General features: G+C 41.7%; 1 protein-coding gene across 10 annotated transcripts in view; it reads right to left on the bottom strand.

Annotated features, from left to right (window-relative positions):
* TAFA5 (TAFA chemokine like family member 5) overlaps window positions 1–24,532 on the bottom strand; it is a 340,255-nt gene that overhangs the window by 52,008 nt on the left and 263,715 nt on the right. For 9 of the 10 annotated variants that reach the window (XR_008332613.1, XR_008332614.1, XR_008332616.1 and 6 more), the window contains one exon: window positions 17,961–18,088. Coding sequence is in view for 4 of the 10 variants with exons in the window: in XM_053407479.1 (XP_053263454.1) it covers window positions 17,961–18,088 (128 nt within the window). In the remaining 6 variants the exon portion in view is untranslated. Of the gene's footprint in view, window positions 1–17,791; window positions 18,089–24,532 lie in introns of those variants that run through there. The other variant, XM_053407480.1, reaches the window with a different exon arrangement.

The following is a 24,532-nucleotide window of genomic DNA, read 5'->3' as shown; positions in this document are numbered from 1 at the left end:
AGTAAACAGGTAAAGGTAAAGGGTAAAGGGACCCCTGACCGTTAGGTCCAGTCATGGATGACTCTGGGGTTGCAGCGCTCATCTCGCTTTATTGGCTGAGGGAGCCGGCGTTTGTCCGCAGACAGCTTCCGGGTCATGTGGCCAGCATGACTAAGACACTTCTGGCAGACCAGAGCAGCGCACGGAAATGCCGTTTACCTTCATGCCGGAGCGGTACCTATTTATCTACTTGCACTTCATGCTTTCGAACTGCTAGGTTGGCAGGAGCAGGGACCGAGCAACAGGAGATCACCCCGTCGCAGGGATTTGAACCGCTGACCTTCTGTTCGGCAAGCCCTAGGCTCAGTGGTTTAACCCACAGTGCCACCTGCGTCCGTTGAAGTAAACAGGTAGTAAAGAGGAAAACATATGTAAATAGAGATGGCATTTTTCTTCACTTGGACACAAAAAACATTATGGGTCCACTCAACACAGGTGACTTACTATACACTATGCTGTCACACTTTCCTAGTGTCTACTGCATTGACAAAATTGTTGAAGAACTGATCACCTTGCAAAGTTGCTGTTTCTAAAATACCACAATCTGTATCAGTACAAATAGTCAAGCCGACCTTGGAAAGTTCATTTACGAAAAGACAAAAGAAAAAAAGTTCTAGTACAAAACATGTCCCAAAAGGAACTAATTCAAGTTCACATTTGCCCCTCTGTTAAATGAACTGGTTCAGTTCATGCTTACTTCACAGTTCAATTCAAGATCATTCAAATAATATTTGGCAAAAACAAACAGGACCCCCCACCCAGCATATTGGAATATTGCAATATTGGAATATTGCAACCTGCTATGCTAAATTATCAAAGCGCACACACAGAGGAATGTGAATTGCTTATTTTTCCCAACTTTAAGCTTAAATGCCAAAATCATCTACAGCCTAAAAACACATGTAAGAAAATGAATTTGCAGATGAACTAGAAAACTCCTACACCAAAAAGTCCAAAATAAACTTAATTCATGTTTAGTTGAACAGGCAATTTTGGGAAAACAACATGAGAAGAGGGAAACAACTAGCTCTCTCTTCAAAGGCTGCAGATATAATCCAAATTGGACTTCCCCTCCCCAGAAAATTAAGCACATGGGAAATCTTCACAGATCTCCCACATCATGTGTAGTTTGGCTTCCTAAAGCAGAATCCACTGCAGTTTAAGATCTCAGTTGTTTTTATTTCCATTTTCCATGCCAGAGGTTCAACTGTAAAATCTTGTATGTGAGCAAGCCATTTTTTCTATAAAATGGAGGAAAAACAGACTAAAACTATTTCATTACCAGATTAAAGCACGTCCGGAAACAGAAAGCGAATAGGTGTGACACCAGTGAATGGATTAAAAAAATAAAAATGGTCCAGCAGCACCTTGGAGACACCAACTAAGTGCTACTGGGTGAATGGGTTTGTTTCCTTTTGGGCCTGTGCGTCAAACGCCTCAGCAATTAAAATTATAAAGGTAAAGGTAAAGGTACCCCTGCCCGTACGGGCCAGTCTTGACAGACTCTGGGGTTGTGCACCCATCTCACTCAAGAGGCCGGGGGCCAGCGCTGTCCGGAGACACTTCCGGGTCACGTAGCCAGCGTGACAAAGCTGCATCTGGCGAGCCAGCGCAGCACACAGAAACGCCGTTTACCTTCCCGCCGGTAAGCGGTCCCTATTTATCTACTTGCACCCGCGGGTGCTTTCGAACTGCTAGGTTGGCAGGCGCTGGGACCGAGCAGCGGGAGCGCACCCCGCCACGGGGATTCGAACCGCCGACCTTTCGATCGGCAAGCCCTAGGCGCTGAGGCTTTTACCCACAGCGCCACCCGCGTCCCTTTAATTAAAATTATATTGCATAATAAATGGAAAGGGATATTCAGAACATCACGGTTATGTACACATATATGGATACATAGAATGTCTACCTTTCCCATTCAAATATTCTAGCCAGAATATTGTTTACGTAGTGATAGGTGTCAGGATAGCATTACAGAAGTGGAGAAAGAGAGGACTTTGTGGGTGGTGGTAATTCTGAATCTGAGATAGAGGCAAGACAAAACTTTTTAGGTCAAGTATGAACTAGAATGGAGTTTGGTGGACCATAAACAGACAGATTGGTCAATATCAGGGGAAGGGAGAGGTCTATCAAGCTGGCTCCATTGCTTCCTGGCTTTCTATTACCTGCCATAACAAGATTTTATTAATTGAACCAGATGGATTGAGGAGATGGACTTGCAGCAGAAAATGGTCTTGGGCAATGGTACCTGCTCACCTCTAAACCTTGGTTTATTACCCCTCTTAAGGCTCCCAAACTATTTGAATTCCTTAACTTCTTCGGCTCATAGATATGCCTTTGTAAAGGCAAGATTCAACACCTTCCCATCGAACGTGCTGAGAAATAGATTCTCCAATGGACAGATATCGCTCTTATGTGATTGTAATTGTGGGGCACCGGAATCGTTGCATCACATAATTTTTGATTGTGCATTTCACTCATCGGCCAGGAGCAAGTTTCTTGCTCAATATCTAAAGGGAATTGCCGATGATACGAATGAAGCCAAACTGAGATATCTATTAAATGATGATGACCCCCTAAGATCACTCATGGTTGCCAGATTCTTGATCAGCGTCCTATCCCTAAAGAAGAGAAACGGACTCCTGTGCGGCTCGGATAATCCCTCTAAACTATGATCTATGTTTTAGGATGTAATTAGGTGATATCACCATTGATGTCTTCTACTAATTTATGAGTGGAGGGCGATGTTTATGTTACAAATTTATTGTAATGTATGATGTTGGTCTTTTGTTTTTGTTTTGCTTTGGTTCTTGTCTGTTTTTTGTAAGTTTTGGCGGTTTTAAATTTGGAGGTTTAAGTACATTATGTTGGTATGGGAAACTGTCGTGTGATGGGCCAATGGCCGTAATAAAGATCAATACAATAATTGAACCAGCAAAATAATAGACAGTTGGCAAATCTGAGAAGGCATATTCCACTCGCAATGGGTGGAGCTTTCCACAACCCTCAAAGGAATTTATAGTGTGTAGCTGTATTTTTAAAGCCACAACACTATACTTTGGGGACCATGTCAATTTAATTAATCCAGAATTAAATACAAACATTAACATATTATTTCAAATGCATTCTTGTAAGCGTGCCCTTAAGGAGTGTTTTGTGGGGAAGCGAGAAACAACCAATTAACTGCGTTGTGTGGGTAAGCAAAAAGAAGAAAAGCAAAAAGGTTCCTTGCTTGTTGTTTGCGGGCAGCAAATTACAACAGAAACTTAAATGGTGGAATGTTATATTGGGTGTGGATTACCGTGAAAAAGTACAACTCTGCCTCCAGTTTGACAGTTGTCATGGTATTTCCATGACTTTGAAGATCTGTTGTCAAGATGGAGGCATGAAAAAGTTTACAATGTTATCTAAGCAGGCCCGAGGTGAAATTTCCCAACCATTCTTGCCTTTCCAAATTTACTGTAGAATGTGCTTCTGTTGTCAAATAAAATGGAACTCTTTAACACAGAGCAACTTTCCATAAACTGGCAGTGATTTTATCACAATTTTTTTCAAATTATAGGCATTTGGTCATTTATTTTTATCTAGCTGCTTCATTACAATTTCAGAGATTTCTGCATCCAGCTTGCCTTCAAACACAAACAAAAATAAAACGTGGCAGAATAAACACTGATTAGAATATTTTGGAATATCATTACCATGAGCAATTCTCATGCCACAGATCTGCAAACATCTGCAATGGTGAAAAAAAAAAGAAAGAGAGGAAAGGAAAGGGAAAGGAAGTGTGCCTTCTGCTTAAAAAGAAGCAACCTGTTTTCTTCTGTAGTACAACAAATATATCAGTGGATTTTCTTCTATTTTCCATCCAGCTACAATTCATTGAATCCCATTAGAGTTTGCTAATAGAAAACTAATAGAAAACATTAAAAAGCAAACAGTCTGGGAAATATGAAACTGAAAAGTTAAAGTCTTTGCTAAGAGCACAGAAGATTAAATTGTTTTCCATCAGGTGAAAAGTCTGTCTTATGTACAGGGCTGGCCCAAGACATTTTGGCCCCCAAAGTACCTCAAAATGGCGCCTTCCTCCCCACCAGGGAAGGATTTTGAGTCAAAATCTACACCAGGAAAAATGGGGAATAAAGATCTACACTGGGATCTGCTGCCCCTCTGCATCCTGCCGCCCGAGGCAGTCGCCTCACCTTGCCACATGGGTGGGCTGGCTTTGCTAATATAGAGAGGCAGTATGCCTTGAATACCAGCACAGGGTAGGAATAAAGAACACAAGATGATTGTCACTTTCATGCCTTGCTTAAGAGCTTCCGAGAGTTGTGTGAGTAGCCATAAGTGGTGCTGCACGGGGCCAAGCAGCTCTGACATAAACGCTTACCCTCCCAGGCTGGCCATGAGCACTCTCCATGTACAGCGGGGGTCATGGCAATGCCGCCCGCGTTGTTGGGAATCCCGGCTGTGTCACGCCCCACGGCCGACCAATCTGCTTGACCGGGGCCATTGCTTACCTGGTTTAAATATCTGCGCGGCTGGGGGCTCAGTCTCCTTTTCTCCTCCTGCGTCAGATCTCCCGCCCTCCCACCCTATTTTCATGTGTTCACCATCTTGGCCTTGCTATGGACCACAGTTGGTCACCTGTTGAGGGGGCCGGGTAGGAATTTTCCCACTTGGCAAGCTGGCACCAGCCATGTGGTTTTTGCCTGCCTCATAGCAATCGTCACAACTTTGTAAGGTTTGGCAGTTAGGCATTGGTAAAACCTGGTTTTGGGATTGTGGCCTTCACCTGCTCCTCCTCTTTAAGGGTATTCTGTTAAAGCAGTGGTGTCCAAACTTTTTTCAAAGTGAGCCAGATGTGATGAAGTGAAGGGCCGTGGAGACCGACCAAAGGACCAACCAAGGTTGTTGTTGACCAAATTTTTGGGATTGAAGTTGTTGAGGTTTCTTTAGGATTTTGCCCCAGGAAATAAACTGCCACAGGGGCTGGATTAAACTGACCGGTGGGCCAGATTAGCCCCTGAAACGGAATTTGGACATGCCTGCTGTTATGTACTGAGTTGAATAGGATCCAAAAGGCAGCAGTCTGATTGGCCCTAGAACAATAGGATTCAGAATGCAGCAGTCTGATTGGTCCTAGAACAATGCAGCAGTATGATTGGTTGGCAGGAACTACCCAATCATGCTCCAGATAGAAGTGAATCCACAACCTGATTGGCTTACAGTAGAATTCCAGAATGAGCCAATCATGTGCAGCCCATTGTGTAAATAATGTATATAAAGCAGGTACTTTGAGGGGACATTCATTCATTCCTCCTCACCACTATGAGCTGAATAAAGAGCATGAAATCACTTTGCGACTCTGAGTACATTTCACCTGCATTAAAGGATCCAGGGATGTGGATCTTGTCCAAAGCCCGGGTATGAGCTAGGGCCATGCCACGACCCCATCGGTGACCCTGGGGGAGCTCGCAGTTGCTCTACATGAACAGGACTCCCCCTACTGGTGGTTGAGCCTCACTAGGCTACCTGCATGATGGGCAGGAGTCAGATATAGTTGGTTCAGTTCCAGTACCTAAGCTAATACTGCTCACATCTATAACCAATAAAGTTGTGGCCTTATTCGCCCCATTAACCCAAAGTATTGGCGTCTGTGTGTTCCATTATCTAAGAAATGGGATGGGCCTTGGTTGGGCCCTCACCATGGAAATAGCTCATCAACAACAACCAATATTTGGGCCTCCCTTTATAGGGAAGGCGCTTTTCACATGTTTTTCCCGCCCTTTCCCAAAATGGACTTTGCTCCTTTTGTGTTCTCCTCAGCATGTTTTTTCCCCCCTGGCGGCACCACTGCCACTTTTGGATATAGTATTAGACAATATAGACCATTGGTTTCATCTAGTAAAAGAAAGCTCCAGGTTTCTTGCTTCAAAAATACCTCTTTCACATTGTGACAGTTTCCTCCTCCTGTCCCAGTTTTGGTCACATACATAAGACAGCAGAAATTCAAACAAAGTACCATACAATCAAACTTCAAAACCAAAGCTTCACAGAGATATGGAATAGCAGCTAGAAAAAGAAATCTCTTTGTGCAACCTCCCCTACCGCAAAATATGCTTATTTTAAAGTCTGCTTAAAAAAAAGTTCACATAATTTGTAAGGGGAGAAATTAAACCTCCAAGTATGTTAGGCATATCCTGGTAGTTTCTTTAGAAGTGTTAACACTATCCACACTAGAAAATAATAATAATTTTGGTAGATTTACAGTGGTACATCGGGTTACATACGCTTCAGGTTACATACACTTCAGGTTACAGACGCTGCTAACCCAGAAATAGTGTTTCAGGTTAAGAACTTTGCTTCAGGATGAGAAAAGAAATCATGCTCCAGCAGCGTGGCAGCAGCAGGAGGTCCCATTAGCTAAAGTGGTGCTTCAGGTTAAGAACAGTTTCAGGTTAAGAATGGACCTCCGGAACGAATTAAGTACTTAACCTGAGGTACCACTGTATATTTAATAGCAGTCTTGTAAAATCATTGGCTCCATCATCTCTTGTAAACTTTACTTTTGCAACGAGATACTTGAATTCTCTCTGGAAACTCCAATCCTGAAATTATTATTTACGACTAAGTGAGAACAAAAAACGAAACAAGAGTAAGTGTTCCCTGATCGATTATATATGAATACAAAGGAGACAAGGTAGCCTGTGAACGTAAGTAGTACATAACTATTTGATAGATACAATATAAAACTTGAAACGATAGCTGTATAAAATGAATACTATAGCCACAATGACCAAAAAAATTAAAAATGTCTCCATATAACAACGCACACTGGCAAACTGGATACATGAAATGTATCAATCATGATTTGGTGACATGTACAATATACACGAATCAGATATCTTCCATTGCCAATGGACAGACACATATGGAAACAAGCTGAGTAAGGACCTTCCTTCATTCCCTCTTGAATGGGTCTGTCTCCTGGGTACTTATACTCAGCATGCAAGGAGTTGCTGGTTCTGGTATTGCTCCAACCAAAAGGCTGTGGCATGGTGATGGGACAGCCAAGTGAGGAATTCACTGGGTGGCTACAGCATTGAGGTCTACTAAAAAATGGCCCAAGACTCCCAAACCATTGTAATATATCATATGCAAGATTGTGTAAATAAGTCCATTTGTATAAAGGCACAGTGGTACCTTGGTTTTTGAACAGCTTAGTTCATGAACAACTTGGAACCTGGATGCTACAAAACCGGAAGTAGATGTTCTGGTTTTCGAAATTTTTCCCCTGGAAGCTGAATGTGCTCCGTTTTGAGTCCCCCTGTGTTTCCTGTTGCGCTGTTCATTTGCGCCCCCCATTGTAATTCAAGCCTTCCGTTTCCGATTGCAGTGTTCTGAGGTGCTATTTATTTTGCGTTTTTTGTTTTGAGGCTTTTTCAGTTAATTTGTTTTTGTGACTGTGTGGATCCTAGTTCAGCTACTGATTGATTGATTGATTGATTGATTGTATGACTGCGGAAATGCATAAAGGACCCCATCCAAAGAATGACTATCATCAGTGCAGGTAAGAAAAAAGTTTAATTTTAATTTTTATCATCTACAATACTGTTTAATTTTAATTTTTATCATCTACAATACTGTTTTATTTAGTTCATAGTACAGTATATTGATCATTGCTTTCATTTTATGGATCAATGGTCTGGTTAGATAGTAAAATTCATGTTAAATTGCTGTGTTAGGGGTTGTTTTTAAAAGTCTGGAATGGATTACTCTGTTTTGCATTACTTTCTATGGGAAAGTATGCCTTGGTTTTGGAACGCTTTGGTTTTGGAACGGACTTCCGGAACAGATTAAGTTTGAGAACCAAAGTATCACTGTATAGGGTAGTTAAAGTTTTTCACCAGCAATAGATTGTGTGATTATTGTTCAGCTATTATAGATTTTAAACCCCCATACATGAATTCAAGGTGAAAATATACGAATTCAAGGATATATGTATAAGAATTCCATGAGGAAAATCACATGTACAGTGTGATTTCACAGTAGGGATTCTGGGATCGTTGGGAATCATTTGCATTATAAACATATCCAAATTCAGTTCAGAACTGATGACTTATATACAGAAGTAATGAAAACGTATTTAGTCAAAACACACCACTCAGCATTTTTCATGCTAATGAAATAGCATGAACCATGTAAAAAAAATAAAACCACATATTTCTCTAGACAGAACCGAGAGAACCTCTGATGTTATATTCATTTCAGGAAAGGGTGTGTGTGTGTGCTTATCCTATATCTTTGGGTAAGCACAAAATGAAGTTTGGGTTTTTTTATTAAAAAAAATAACAGGTCTTTGGGGAGACGCTTGTTAGTAATAAGCATTTCTTTCTAGACACAGATTTATGAGGCTATTCATGGACTAATGCATAACAGAATCTGCAATGCAATTTTGCTAATGTAATGTGTTGGCTATTTGGAAACGTCCATATTGTGCATAATTTGTACTTTATTGACTACATTTGAAAACTTCCCTAACCTTGCAATATCTTCTCATTTGCATTTCTGAGCAAATTAAAGTTGGGGGGGGGGGACATATATACCAATATTCAAGCAAAATCGTATGGATAATTTGAAAATGCTCCTTTGACCTCTTATATAGTTAGGAGTCAATAAATTAGTGAGGGTTGCAAAGGGGCACGTTTGGTACGTTTGTACCAGTGTACTGGGATTTATTTATTTTCTTCATTTATTTTATACCCCTCTTTAAAAGTCGTCTCTCAAAGTGGATTAAATGCCAAACCTACTGGAAATCCAGTAGTAGTGGCAACATTTCCCCTTGCTCCCCATGCGTAGAGCTGGGAAAACCTTCCCCATGGACTGACCAGCAGTTTCCAAGAAAGTGAAATATTTCCTTGAACCTCCTTTGAGCAAAGAAAGTGGCAGAATCAGCAATGGGGGAAATGGAAGGCACAATATGTGGCTGGTAAATAGATGCTTCAAAAAGAAGAAGAGTTTGGATTTGATATCCCGCTTTATCACTACCCAAAGGAGTCTCAAAGCGCCTAACATTCTCCTTTCCCTTCCTTCCCACAACAAACACTCTGTGAGGTGAGTGAGGCTAAGAGACTTCAAAGAGGTGTGACTACCCCAAGGTCACCCAGCAGCTGCAGGAGGAGGAGTGGGGAAGCGAACCCGGTTCCCCAGATTACGAGTCCACCACTCTTAACTACTACACCATACTGGCTCTCAAGCAATGTAACCTCCCAGTGATTCTACTGGCCCACTGCTGGGAGTTGCCAAGACCACTGAATGTACCATAGATCTTCCAGGATGGGTATATCTCGCTGAGCTTGTTGTGGCCATGAGTCCTTGCCTACTTGCCTTAGTCCGTTGCTTGGTTTCTAAAATGCTTTCAAACACAGCCCAAAAGCAGTTACTTTTGCAATACCATCGACTGCCCCAAGAGGGTCAAAATGAGTTACCTAAGGGTCAAACTGAATGTTGCGAGTAATCTCACACTTTTAAGCTTGAAGGGCTTATGGTAACCTACTGCTTTATGAAACTGATGATTTTGCAAGTCTCTCCCCCCCCCCCGCAGCATTGGGGCAGGAATACAGCTAATATGTGAATCACACAGGTTCCCAACATTTATATTAACACAGTGTAACAGAATATGGTGGGAACCACACTGAACGAGCAAAACTGCCAGTGCTTACTGAGCATGTTTATTAAACATGAAATGAGGTGATGATGTATATGATTGGTGAAAACTGAAATGCTTTGTTTGAAACTTTATAAATACCACTGCCTGAACCACTGGGCATGGTTGCAGGTTTCACGGAACAATCCGACTGCAACCTATTGGGAGCTTGGACCGAGCAACGGGAGCTCACCCCATCGTGGGGATTTGAACCGCCGACCTTCCGATCGGCAAGCCCTAGGCTCTGTGGTTTAGGCCACAGTGCCACCCGCGTCCCTATGCCAACATAAATACTACTTCATAAAATAATACTGATGGTTATTTATTTATGCATTCTTTACATCTATAAACTGCTTCTTATTATATATTATTTACTAACATCCTAAAACACTGTATACAGCCAATGTATTATATAACCGAGTAGTCAATGGAGATAGCAGAGCATTTTCGTGATGGAAGTTTTCGATGCTGCATTGTCCTATGATATTATGTATCATACATATGATATTATGTATGTAGAAAAATCCTTCACCGTGGGCAACTTAGTTTTTCTCCCTAATACCTGCAAAGAGAAACCTTGGCTTCTCCTTCACTGATTGCTTCTAAGAGCACACACTTGACCAAAAACTACAATTATTAAGGCATAATCCAAGAGCAGAATCCTATACAGGATTCAGAAGTATCTTGCATTCAGTATTCCCAGGTAAATTGGTATATGACTGGATCACAGTAGGCTCTCCATTGTCAGCTTTTTTAAGTGCCTTGGTCCAGCCACATTGCCAGATTAAAAGCCTGCCAAGCCAGATGTTTAAACTGCCCTATCAGGGGCAGCCAAGTCAAAGGGGTCTGGAAGATGGACCAGAGTGACAAAGTTTCCTCTGGTCCACTGGCCAGGGTTAAAAAGCTGGGCCCATGATAGCTGAAAAGCTAGATTAAAGGAGTGATCATAAGGATCATGTGTTATCAAGCATTATTCCCATGGGTATAACGTCATTTTATTTATTTATTTAGTCATTTTGTTACGCTCTGATCATCTGATCAGGCCGTGTTTGTTAGAGCTTTTGCAGATAGCCCTGACCACGCTGGCTAGTTTTCAAACATCTGGACACATGCAGGATTCACATCCCCAATCCTTTACAACTTTGGCTCTAAGGTTACGAAATGATCTTTGAGAAGATGTGGGCCTATGTAGTTCTCCTCCAGCTTTCAGGAAGGAATTTAAACCTCAAAAGGCTTTTAGCTCATAGGTTAGCAGTAGAAGGGATTAAATGTGTTATTGGTAGGTCATGCTTTCAACTGTGGTATTTAAAATGCATATATCCATATCTATATCATCTATCTATCTATCTATCTATCTATCTAATTTTGTGACTTTGAAAGTCACAATTCAGCAGCAACAGATGAAGAATATTCTTATGATGACTCAGACAGTGGCCTGGCATTCAGAAGCCTAGACCATATTGTGTTTTACAACATCTACGTGTGTACATCCACATAGGAGTAGTCCCCAGCCCCACCAACACAATCCATCTGCCACATAGAAAGGTGTGGGTAGACTGCATGTTCTCAATATATTTTAATTGCTTATTATAAGCAATATTCAGGAGAAGCTTTTTGGGAAGCACAGCGGACTACAGTTGAAGCTCCCATAAGCTCCCTTGGGTAGACAGAAGCATGAGATACAACCCCCTGACTTCAACATCAGAGCTCACCTTGAAGCACATAAAGGTAAAAAAAGATGAAGGAACACCATGGCCAAACTTGAATCAGATAGGTCAATTGCTACTTCCATAAAAGTAGCAAAACAATAAAATACTTGCTACCTCCCCAGGGCTAAATTTGAGGCAAGACTTGCCAGTTTCACTTCAGTGAATGCCAGGCCTTACTCCAAGAACTTGTCAAGGACCATAAGGCCTCTGAGCATGTGCAGAGTATCTTTCTTTTGTTTAGCAAGATTTAGGCAGGAGTCAGATGTAGTCGATTCAATTTCAACGCCTAAGCCAATACCACTCACATTCTGTAACCAATAAAAGTGGTGGCCTTTCTTTGCCCATTAACCTAAAATACTGTGTCCAAGTATTATTCAACACATGCGGGAGGCCTCAGGGCCTGGATGCACAAGATTTATATAATGCTTAATAATAATAATACATTTTAAAGTGGTTTGCATAACATTCATTTAACATCACAATGTTAAAGCAGATTTTAGAAATAGTAGAGATGATAAAATTAACCAAAATGATATAAAACCAACAACTTAAAAAACAAATACATGCGACAAAATTGCTTGCCTGGTTAGGTTTAGCAACAAGAAATATTTTCCACAGGTGTGACAGACCTTACATCAAAGGCATGTACTTCATATTAAAGACAGGGAGTTTCAAAGAAACACATACTTAGAAACCGAATAAACTTTAGAATAAACTATACAGGAAGCTTATATCTAGACTCATCTTTTTCATTTAGCATAAGTAGCATATACCAGCTACTAGATAATTAACAGTTAATTACTAATCCTGAGAATTATACTGATTACCCACTGACAACTTCTGGGCAAGAAGGGGAAAGCTTTAAAATAAAATGTTTCAAGAGCATACTATTAAACAGAAGCTTGGAGCAAAAAGTTTGCACTGGCATTATTGATTGGCTCTGTAATCTACGCATGTGCAATGAAAACCGACTTAATCCTATAGGGGATGAAGAACAGATGACAATCAGAAGCCCATGGCCAGAACCCTTTTCCTGCAGGACATCTGTACTCAGAAAAGGTAACGGGAAAGTTAATATTTTCAAACTTAGTATTAATATCTCATCACTTTTACATACTTTGACTTGGCTGCACCCTTTGCTGATCATTAAAGTAATATTACATAAAGAGGTAGCTTTATTTTATGGAGAATCAGGGATTTGCAATAATATATAGGATTAGCAACAGGTTTAAGTTAATACTGCAACTATCCCAGCAACTGGAAGTGTCTTTTTGACATTTTAATCTCAACAATTCAACAGATCGCTCTGCAGATTTGTTTCTGTAACAGCTGATGTTTGGTGCTTTTCTTCTTCTTTTTGAACTGTTTGATGGATTGTGTTAATGCCACTTTATAAACTAATCTCCACCCCAAAAACACACACGAAAAGAGTGAAGAACTGAAGATAATTTGGCATGATAAGAGACCATATGCAGTGGTATACAGTGGTACCTTGGTGCTCAAACTTAATCCATTCCAGGAGTCCATTGGACTCCCAAAACTATTTGAAAACCAAGGTGTGGCTACCGCTTGGCTGCAGGGGCTTCCTGCACTCAAGCGAAAGCCGTGTCAGATGTTCGGCTTCCAAAAAAACTCTCACAAACCGGAACACTTGCGGGTTTGCAATGTTCAGGAGCCGATTTGTTCGGCAACTAAACCGTTCTGGAACTAAGGTTTGCAGTATATAAAAAAAGCTGAATATAGTAGGGATCAGCACCTCATGAGAAGAGAAGAAGAGAAGACTCCCTGGAAAAGACCCTGATGCTGGGAAAGATGGAGGGCACAAGGAGAAGGGGACGACAGAGGATGAGATGGTTGGATAGTGTTCTTGAAGCTACCAGCATGAGTTTGACCAAAATGCGGGAGGCGGTGGAAGACAGGAGTGCCTGGTGTGCTCTGGTCCATGGGGTCACAAAGAGTCGGACATGACTAAACGACTAAACAACAAGAACACTACGGATCAGGGGCGTTGGAAGGGGACGGGGGCAGAGGGTTCGCCCCGGGTGCCATCATGGAGGGGGGTGACAAACTATCAAGGAACAATTACTGCCCTACTAGGGTGGTTCATAAAAAACTTCTTAAAAAAAAAATGCCTGCTCCAAAGCTCTTAGCTTACTACACTAGGGATTATATAGCTATATCTGAAATTTCATGCATATCACTTAATATCTTGACCCTCCTCCACGAAAATAACTGTTTACTTGGCCGTTTTCATATGTTGTGAAGGCTGAACTTTCAGTTCAGTGGAGCCAAAATGCAATCCATCCTGTAGATTTAAGTATCTGTCCACAGTCGCCTACTTGTTATCAGGGGCCCAGAATCCACATCCCTATGTAAGAAAATTTGAAATAACATACAATGGTACCTCGAGTTAAGTACTTAATTCGTTCCGGAGGTCCGTTCTTAACCTGAAACTGTTCTTAACCTGAAGCACCACTAGCTAATGGGGCCTCTTGCTGCCCCTGCGGCACCAGAGCACTATTTCTGTTCTCATCCTGAAGTAAAGTTCTTAACCTGAGGTACTATTTCTGGGTTAGTGGAGTTTGTAACCTGAAGTGTATGTAACCTGAAGCGTATGTAACCCGAGGTACCACTATAAAACCGTTTTTGCAGGGGGGGGGTGACAAGAAATTTTCTGCACCGGGTATCACCTGTCTTTTCTACGCTTCTGCTAGGGATTAAACCTGAGAAATGCAAAGCATCCCATTTATAACTGAGCTGAAGGATTTTCTCTCTTTCTCTCTCTCTCCCCCCCTCTCTCAAACACACACACCAGTAGTAATTGAACCATTTCCCCAGGGAGAGCTATGTGATCTTAGTTCTGATTGGATCCTGGAATGTCCCATTTTTTTTGGCCAGTGCTGTGGCACGAATCATCTAGCTCCCACGAGAGCTCAGGACAAAAAAAAAAAAAAGTGTCTTGGTTTTGATCAGTATGGGAGGGTATGGGATACCAATGGAAATATTTGTGTGATCAGACTGAGATTTCTTCCAGGATTGTAACAGCTATCCATTTGGGCCTTATATCAGATACATTTTTCTTTCTTTCTTTCTCCCTTTCCATTATTTCACTGAGATAATTATTGCTCCTTAATAGTAATTGACATTGAAAAAGAAACGTTTTATAGGTGAAGTCACTGTTTGAAGTAGGATTATAGTTCTGGCAGATTTGCTGACACCCACCCCCATGGTCAGATAACTGGTTACTGATATAAAATGGTAAGAAAAACCTGATTATTTCCAAATCTACCATCATTTAGGATGGAGGTAAGTATGGAGGCAACTCCCTTTGTTTGATCTAACTGAGCCCATAGATTTATTTGTTTGGGGCTGGGCTTCTACGGAATAGTAGCAAAAGAAAATTCATTTGGATTTCAGTTAGTAGAAACGAACTACAGTATAATAAAGCTGATGGTAAGGAACAAATTACCTTTCCCACCCAACCAGCATGTCATTTATATTAATAGTGGGGGATGCTAAGTTGCTCTGTGTGTAAGTAAACTCTATTAAGAAAGTCACATCCCTTGGTGAAGCTGGATCCTTAGTAAATTTTACTAGCCAAGCACTGAGCTCTGTGTCAGAGTAATTACACCCTTTATCTACTGTGAGCTCTCTTTTAGCTTCTTCATACTCCTTAATTTCCCACTTCAGCCAATTTAGCAGTAAAATCGCAGAAGTTGAAAAAGGTTAGCTGCTGAGGAACTGGAGCGTGAATGTTCTGTTAAGCTCCATGCCTTATAATCGCATCATGTAAAAGAAGGAATTAATTAAGTAACAATTAAGTAGTGATGGATCATTGACAATATATATACACTTTGGTGCTAAAATTAATCTCCCCTATAACACCAACAGAATAGTGCATTTTTGGCTTTGAAAACACTGCCAAGTTATATCCCTGAAACGTGAAAAGGAGAAGCTGCTCTTCCTTTTACCCTAAACTAAACAACCCCAAATGTTGGAACCAACTCCTTGATCATTTTGGACGCCTTTTTCTGTACCTTTCCCCAACATATAAATATCCTTTCTGAGGTGAGGAGACAAGAACTGTACACAGTATTCCAAGTGTAGTCACACAATAGATTTGTATAACACCATTATGATAAATAAAAGTTTAGTTGTTAAGACCCTTTCTGAATGATCCATTGGATGGCATTTGCCTTTTTCACAGATATCACACACCAGGTTGATGTCTTAATCAAGTTATACACTATGACCCCAATGTCTCTCTCGTTCTTGGTCAGCCAGCACAAATTCAGACCCCAGCAGCATACAGTACATATAAAAGTGGGTGTTTTTTTTAACCCCAGTGTACATCAGTTTATACTTGCTTATGTTGAGCTGCATTTGCCCATTTTGCTGCCCATTCACCCAGTTTGGAGCTATCCTTATGGAGCTCCTTGCAATTCCTTTTTGCTTTAGCTACCCTGAACAATTTTACATCATCAGGAAACCCAGCTTCTCATCCCTTACTCTAGATCATTTATGATACAGTTAACAAGCACAGCTCACAATACTTCGGGGGGCAAATCTTTGTGGAACTCAGCCATAATAAGGACAAATGAGTGAAACCATAATATATAATTAATAGTCCATAATAGATACCGCACATAATATTCTCTGGGAACAAGCAGTAGAGTTTTCCTGGTGGTAGTGGTACACTCACCAGGAAGAGGAAGGGGCATGGCAGTGGTGAGAATAGGTGAGTTCAGTTTTGGTGGTGGCAATATATGCACACGCGCCCAGGGCTGCCACTGTTACTCCAGAGTTCCCTTGACATTGCTTGTACCTTGGCCCACTCCATCCTAGTCCTAATATGCACAGTGTTCCTGCTGCTGCTTACCACCACCCCTGCTGCTTCAGAGGGATAAAAGAAAGCTTGTACAATGTAATGTGACCACCAAGCCAAACACGGTCCACCAGCCATAGAACATACAGGCCCTCCATGCCCCCGTGACTCAATAAATATGTGTTGGGAAATAAAAATAAGGAAATTGTCAATTGCCTGGGAGGTCAGGAAACTGAAGGTGTACTCTGTTTGGTGATTCACCAGTTGGGTGCAAGACATGTCTAGAACTTTCATGTCTCTAGATTGATGGGGACCTTCTTCACATTGCACAATCCTGAATGAAGCAGTCAAAGATTTAAGGCCTCTCCCATGCCACTGTTCCAAATCCAGATCACCCATTATTTGTGAAAAACAAAAAGGAAGAAAACAGAAGGCCAAACAACATGGGTTAATGCCCATGTCTAGTTTGACCTTAAAAAGGGGGGCACACTGACTTACTTTAAAGTCACTGCAACATCCCTGGGGGGGGGGTTACACACTTGCAAATTTGCAAATTACAGTCATCTTGTTATTTTTAGACCCTAATGCTGGTTTCTCTTCACATATTATGATGATTCAGTTTTCACTGATTAGTTCTGCAACAAAATATGGCATGGAAGCAGTGGGATCAGGAATACAAACATGAGTGAACAACAATCAAAGGAAGTACATCTTAAGTAAATTTCCTGGGGAAGGGGGAGCAGGTTGCCAATGAATATTGTCCTGGTCTAGTGAAACTAAGCTGTGTAAGCTGCTTAGGGTGATTAGGCATCTGATGGACAGCCAGGATCAGGTGGGAAGTGAGGTGTAAAGACAGAAATATGGTCTTGCCAAATGCATAACTCAGAGAATGATTTCAGCCACATATTTGATACGGTGATATTTTCCTTAAACTTTCCTGGTCTGAATTATTTCCATTAATTGATTTATATTTCACTTTCCCACCTGAAGATGCTCAGAACAGCTTACAGTCAAAATTTAAAAAGATCAAAATCATCATAAAACCGTATTAAAAGTTTCATCGAACACGTCGAGAATGCTAAAAAGAGAACTCAAATTTTCATCTAAAAGTTTCTTATGTAAAAAGCCAGTCCTGAATGCCTAGAAATCTAACAGCATAGACCTTGTAAGGTTTTCTAGGGTCAGACTTTCATAATCCAGATTCTAGCACCCAAACCGACAGATTTCCAGTAACAGAAAACCTTATTTCAAACAGTGGTGATGCCTTAAGCAACATCTCAAAGGGACATATATAGGAGAAGGTGCCTAAGATCCAGTTATTTAGGTATAAGAGGAAAAGCACCACTCTGAATTTAGCCACTTACATAAAACTGGTGTCATATGCTTCCAGAGTCTTATATTCAACAGAAGCTCTGGTGCCACCCTACGGACCATCTGAAGTATCTGAGCTGTCTTCAAAGGCCACCCCACATGCAGCAGGCAAGGTGACAAGTTCCAGGGTACACATGACAATGGCCAAGCATAACTTATAAATACTGACAGATACCTAAGCATATTGGATTCCACACACATATTAATGGTGTGTTTGTGTGTGGGATTTATGGCTAAACACCTGCTTGATGAGTGAAAAGTTATAGTTTAGGTGGAACACAAAGGTATACAAAGAAGAGAAAAGGCTTACCGTAGTTGTCTTTATTCTCCCACCTGGTTGTGTACAGGTCCAGCCTGATTTATTGATTAGCAAATCACAGCCTTCTCCTTCTAAACATGGAAGCATTTCACACCACTGTTTTGTTTTTATAATGCGTGCTGTGGACAACAAAGGAGGGGGGAAAAATAATAGAAAGTTCAGCTTATAGTTCACGTTTTCCTGTCCACAAGATTTGCTTATTTTGACAATCCATCAATGCTCCATTTCTATAAAATGCTTAACCAACGTATAGCATGACCCTTCTCCTTGGGCACAACTATAAGGAGATTGAATGATGTTGCTTCCATTTCAGATTACCCACACTTTCGTGTCATTTCTGAACCCTAAACTGTGGTTGATCTTAACATGGTTGCTGAAACAGGTCAGTTCATCAAACGAGGTATGAAGCTGGCTTGTTTCAACAAACCATAGGTCAGATTAATCATAGTTTATCCAGATATGGATGAAAAGGCAAGCTATGGTTAATCCAAAATGGAAGCAAAAGCTTCAAAATTCTTCCTTGCAGTTGTGTTAGAGACGAAGGGTATGCGTGTGGGTTGGAGCCTGAGGTGTTCCTTGTGAGCACAGCCAATGTGACAATAATTAAATTCCACCACAACAATACAAAAAAGTCTTTATGACACTCCAGGTCAGAGACCTTGAAATGACAGATGAGTAATCATACGGTCCTCGCTCAAAATAAGCTGCCCCAAGTTCAAGGGAGAAAGGAGCCAGCAGAGCCAGCACACAAGATCCATCTATGAAGAGGTGCAATCAATGAAGATGGATCTTTTGCTGGCTTAACCTCCACACTGACCTCTCCTGTAAAGGCTGTTAAACTGATATGGGCTCATAAGTGCTGGAAGCAGCTGACATGCACCAATTGCACCAGGGTGTGGATTTTCTTCGATGGAACCTATTTGGCTCCGGTTTGTGGATTTTACAGATCCAGTGAATGCATTCATCCATATTTGTTAGATTTTTTTAAAAAAATTGAATTATTATACAGATACAAATGAAACAAAGAATACAGACATTTCTACTGAATATACAAGGAAAGGTAAAAGAAAAGAAAAAAGAAAAAGAAAACAGAACAAACACAAACAGTAAAAAAATTAGTATAATGCAAGGTAACTATAATAGTCATCCCAGACTATTCTTTACCTGAATACTGACCCTTCTGGGGTGAATCTCTTTCTGTGATACTTTTGGTTATTGATTTCGACTTCCGTCAACCTCATGGTGGTTCATTTCCTATAACTAGTACCATTTCTCTGTGTTTCAATATATTCCTTATCTTGATGTAAGGAGACATTTTCCCACTTATGGGTTTATTCTAAACACAGCCAAACATTTGTTGTTGAACCTTGACTCGATAGGCAGAATATTGGTAAAACCACCGGCCTGCTTCAGATATTTCTCTCTGTAAAGTTTCCTGAAGGCACGAAGTTTATGAAACCACTGGCCTGTTTCAAATTAACACTTCCAATTTATATCTAAATCAGCTGGCCACCTAGCCTGAATAAGCTAGGCCACAAGGGCTTGCATGAGATTTCGAAACTCTGAAGAGAATATCTTCCAAACTGTTGAAATCCTAGTTTTCGGGGAAAGAACAAATAAGAGTCAGATAGCTTCAGGGTAGTTAGTTTTTGCTGTCTAACAAGGGATGTTAATTGAATGCTTGCCTCTAGAGAGAAATCTTTGTCAGGAATCACTGTGCTCTGTTTCCAACCCCTGCTGTTCCGCTCTGCTGTATTCAATTAGTGTACTGGAAGCAAAGTAAAATTTAAACTGATCTCTGACATGCCAGCAGAAACCACTACAGGGATCAGGTTTTTTGGGACATCTTGCTTTGTTGCCAATATGCTGAGCATGTCAGAGTTAATGGGAGCCAGAGGAAACAGCTAGTGGAGGTATCGCAGGAGCATGGGAGAGAAGAGGCAAAGTACAAGTCAAAATAGCAAGAAAAATTGCCAGTTTTAAGCTGTGGCTCTCTTAAGGCAGCTCCCTGTTTCACATAGCATTTGGAAGGAGCAAGAGCTCAGGGGCAGATTATTCCTCCTGTTCAGAAGGTCCCAGGCTTGATCTGTGGCATCTCCTGTTCAAAAGATGAGGAAGCAGGAACAGATCTCTGCCTAAAACCCCAGGAGAGCCACTGCCCATCAGAGGAGACAATGACCGCTCCCCACATTAAATGGGGGACACCCTTTGCATGGTCGCGTGCAGCCCCCTGGACCCTATGCATCACCATTAACACAGGCTTGGCTTCGCCTTCCCCAGGTGGGATACCTGGAGGTCTCCGCCTACCTCAGCCAGCTGCCCAATCCCGCCTGGGGAGGCATTGCCAAGGTGATCAGGCCAGGTTGGGGGAGAAACCACCCTGCCCACACAATAGGGGGAGGATCCTACCTGTGAAGTGTCAGTTGGCTCCAGAGCTTCTCCCACCCTACCCACCCTCAGTTAAGACTTCTTTTGCAGGTTAACCTTTTCTCCACAGGTACGCAGGCACTGCTACGTCAAGGTCGCTGTTGAAGGGCCGGAAAGGAATTCTCCTGCATTGGCAGGTTTGCCTTTCCCGTAGCAAAATGTCACAACTTTGGTGGTATCAGGCCTTGGGCAAAATCCTTTAGTCTATCTTCCCTAAATTGGGGGTGGGCGTATAGCGGTGACTCACACCCCCCTTCTCTTTCTAGCAACAATACCAGGGTTCCCTGTTAAAGGGGTTGTTTTGAGGGGAGGCTTTGGCCGTATGCCAAGGTTGTCATTGCTCTCCCCTGCGATGGTGGCATAACGGGGGCGGGCTCTCTCTGTTTGAACATATGTTCTCCCGAGCCAGCCCATCCCTCACACACACTCTGGATAACCCTGATGTTCCCCAGATCCCCGACAGGGGACTGGGAAGGATAAATGCCCAATGCCTGAGCCAAGGTCTACCCACATCTGAAACATAATAAAGTTGTGGCCAATTTTAATCCCATAGCATGTTGTCTTGAGTCGTTATTCCACACGGGGGCCGCCCAGGGTTTGGGGGTCTCCGCCTGTCCACGCAAAAGCAGCTTGCTGCCACTCCCTCACTCCAGGCTCAGTGTTTCACATTCTTGTCCCTGGTCTTTGGAAAGGAATAGAGATCACTCATAGGCTTGGAAATGTCGGAACAGCTACCTCACCACTCATTTGGTATTAGGAGAAAGCTCCAATTATGAGTCATTCTTGGAACCTCTTCTCTTTCTTATCAGTCTTTTCATCTTAATCCTCTAGACCTACCTCTTCTTCTGAAATCTTCCAAGAAGCCTATACACTCTTGAACAACTCTGAAAAAAGGTTTTTGATAAGCTCACTCAACTTCTAGTGCTATTACCTCACTTTCACACCCAAGGCAGCATAGGGGTAGTCAACGAACCAGCTCATTTATGGTATTTATATCTCGTCTTTCTCCCAGAATGGAATTCAAGGTGGGAGGACGCAGGAGTACCCAGGCAATCTCGAAATGCTCACCAGAGAAAATTAACTTAGCGTTAGCAAGATTCTAAAAGAATATTCATACATCGACAGGTCATAAAAATGCCAATGCAGTGTACAATGAAATCATTAAAATGTCATAAAGCTATAAAATGGTAAAATAAAGTGACAGGGGGAAAAACGATGGCATCCGTATCATATTCCTTCTATGGTACATCCTGTGGATGAGCCAGAATCCTTGATAAATGTTCTTCTCCCAACCCAACTTGTTTGAGTGAACTGGAAACAGAAAATGCAGACTGATATGCAAAAGGACATAACAGGTATTCGTTGTGGCTATCAGTGAAATAATTTTTGTTCCCCCTGCCCCCAAGAAAACCAAAGGGCATCAACGCAGTTCGTGATATTGTACTGCTGGCACTAAGCTGAAACAAATTACTTCTGCTAGATACAGCAAAAAACAAGTTTATTTATTTGTTTCATAAAATACATGCACTGTTTGATTGTAAATGAAACCTCAAAGCGATTTTAAAAGATAAAACAGTGAAATCAAGAGAAGGGAAAATACAACCCTACATTAAAGCATGCAAAAGTTAAATTACTGAAACAGATTAAAATAACTTCTACTTTCTAAGCATCTGAGGAGGCTTCTCTAAGCAGGAATGTTTTTAGCAGTACAGTGGTACCTTGGTTCTCAAACACCTTGGTACTCAAACAACTTGGAACCCAAAGACTGCAAACCCGGAAGTAAGTGTTCTGGTTTGGGGGGAAAAAAATCCAGAAGCCAAACATGCTCTGTTTTGAGTGCTACACTTCTGTTTGGAGTGTTAGGCTGAGGTCTGTCTGTTTTTGCTATTTATTTTGCGTTTTTGTGGCTCTTTTTTGTGCGTGACTGTGTGGAACCCAGTTCAGCTACTGATTGATTGATTGATTGAGCGACTGCAGTACATTGTTTATTGCTTTCATTTATCCATCAAATGTGTTGTATTAAAAGAACTGTACGCAATCCCTTTCCACAAGAATAACACACACATCCCCCACCCCACAGAGCTAGCAAAACTATTTTGTTTCTGGAAGTTTACAATGTTGCAACAGATTTATGAGGGGGAAAGCAGATCTAGGTTGAAAGCTTCATCTGTCTATCCATCCATTCATCCACCCATCTACCCTTGACAAGCAATCAAATTTTAGCAATTTAAAATAAAAATACCTGGCTGATAAATAAAATCCATGTGTTGGAATATCAGTTACTGATAGACATGGACGTGATATGAATTGATTATTTCTCCTGCCAATCAAAGCTCTTGTTAGATATGCATCTGATGTCATAGATGCACATAATGACATTCCTGATTGACAGCTAAAGCCTGTCACATTGTTCACACATTTTGATGTTTGTTATAAAGGGACAGAAATCAATGGGAAACACAGAGCGCTGATTTCCTAGTTTTTCCTAAAAAAAATCCAAGGTGGTTTCACATTTGGCAAAAGCAAAAAAACAAAAACAAAAACGCAAAACTATAACAACAACAACAACAACAACAACAACAACAACAACAACATTTTTTATACCCCGCCCATCTGGCTGGGTTTCCCCAGCCTCTCTGGGCGGCTTCCAACAAAATATTAAAAATACAATAAAACATCAAACACTAAAAACTTCCCTAAACATGGATGCCTTCAGATGTCTTCTAAAAGTCTGGCAGTTGTTCACTTTGACATCTGGTGGGAGGGCATTCCACAGGGTGGGTGCCACAACCGAGAAGGCCCTCTGTCTGGTTCCCTGTAACTTTGCTTCTCACAGTTAGGGAACCACCAGAAGGCCCCCGGAGCTGGACCTTAGTGTCTGGGCTGAATGATGGGGGTGGAGATGCTCCTTCAGGTATACTGGGCCGAGGCCATTTAGGGCTTTAAAGGTCAGCACCAACACTTTGAATTTTGCTCGGAAACATACTGGGAACCAATGTAGATCTTTCAAGACCGGTGTTATGTGATCTTGGCAGCCACTCCCAGTCACCAGTCTAGCTGCCACAATCTGGATTAGTTGTAGTTTCTGGGTCACCTTCACAGTTAGCCCCATGTAGAGCGCATTGCAGTAGTCCAAGCGGGAGATAACCAGAGCATGCACCACTCTGGCGAGACAGTCTGCGGGCAGATAGGCTCTCAGTTTGCGTATCAGATGGAGCTGGTAGATAGCTGCCTTGGACACAGAAAGGACCTGAGCCTCCATGGACAGCTGTGAGTCCAAAATGACTCCCAGGCTGCACACCTGGTCCTTCAGGGGCACAGTTACCCCATTCAGGACCAGGGAATCCTCCACACCTGCCCGCCTCCTGTCCCCCAAAACAGGACTTCTGTCTTGTCAGGATTCAACCTCAAGCTGCGGAAACACTTTATGGATAAAGAAAGCAGAAATGCAAAATGCAAAAGTGCATTCTTTTTTTTTTTTAAGTACTCCTTGTTTTAAAAATAATGCTGATACTTTGTTCATGCTAGATGTTAAAAACAAAAATAGAACAATGATTTTATAATATGAGTTTTATTATAATAATTATTTCATATTATGCATGATTGTGTCTGGTTTCAAAAATTTATCAGGCTTATTACTTACAGACTCCTCAGTCGAAACTTAGAAATAGTTATTGCATGGGTCTCTCTCACTAGAAGGGATGCGGGTGGCGCTGTGGGTTAAACCACAGAGCCTAGGATTTGCCGATCAGAAGGTCTAATCCCCGCGATGGGGTTCTAATCCCCGCGGTTCTAATCCCCGCGATGGGGTGAGCTCCCATTGCTCGGTCCCTGCTCCTGCCAACCTAGCAGTTCAAAAGCACATCAAAGTGCAAGTAGATAAATAGGTACCACTCTGGCGGGAAGGTAAACGGTGTTTCCGTGTGCTGCTCTAGTTCGCCAGAAGCGGCTTAGTCATGCTGGCCACATGACCCAGAAACTGTACGCCAGCTCCCTCAGCCAATAAAACAAATTGAGCGCCGCAACACCAGAGTCGGTCACGACTGGACCTAATGGTCAGGGGTCCCTTTACCTTTACCTTACTCTCACTAGAAGACCAATAGACAGGGAGTGCACAGTTTTATAAACTGATATAG

Source organism: Podarcis raffonei, chromosome 10 (assembly GCF_027172205.1).
Source record: "Podarcis raffonei isolate rPodRaf1 chromosome 10, rPodRaf1.pri, whole genome shotgun sequence".
NCBI lineage: Eukaryota > Metazoa > Chordata > Lepidosauria > Squamata > Lacertidae > Podarcis > Podarcis raffonei.
Note: the sequence above shows the minus strand (reverse complement) of the source record. Positions and strands in the feature narration are given on the sequence as shown.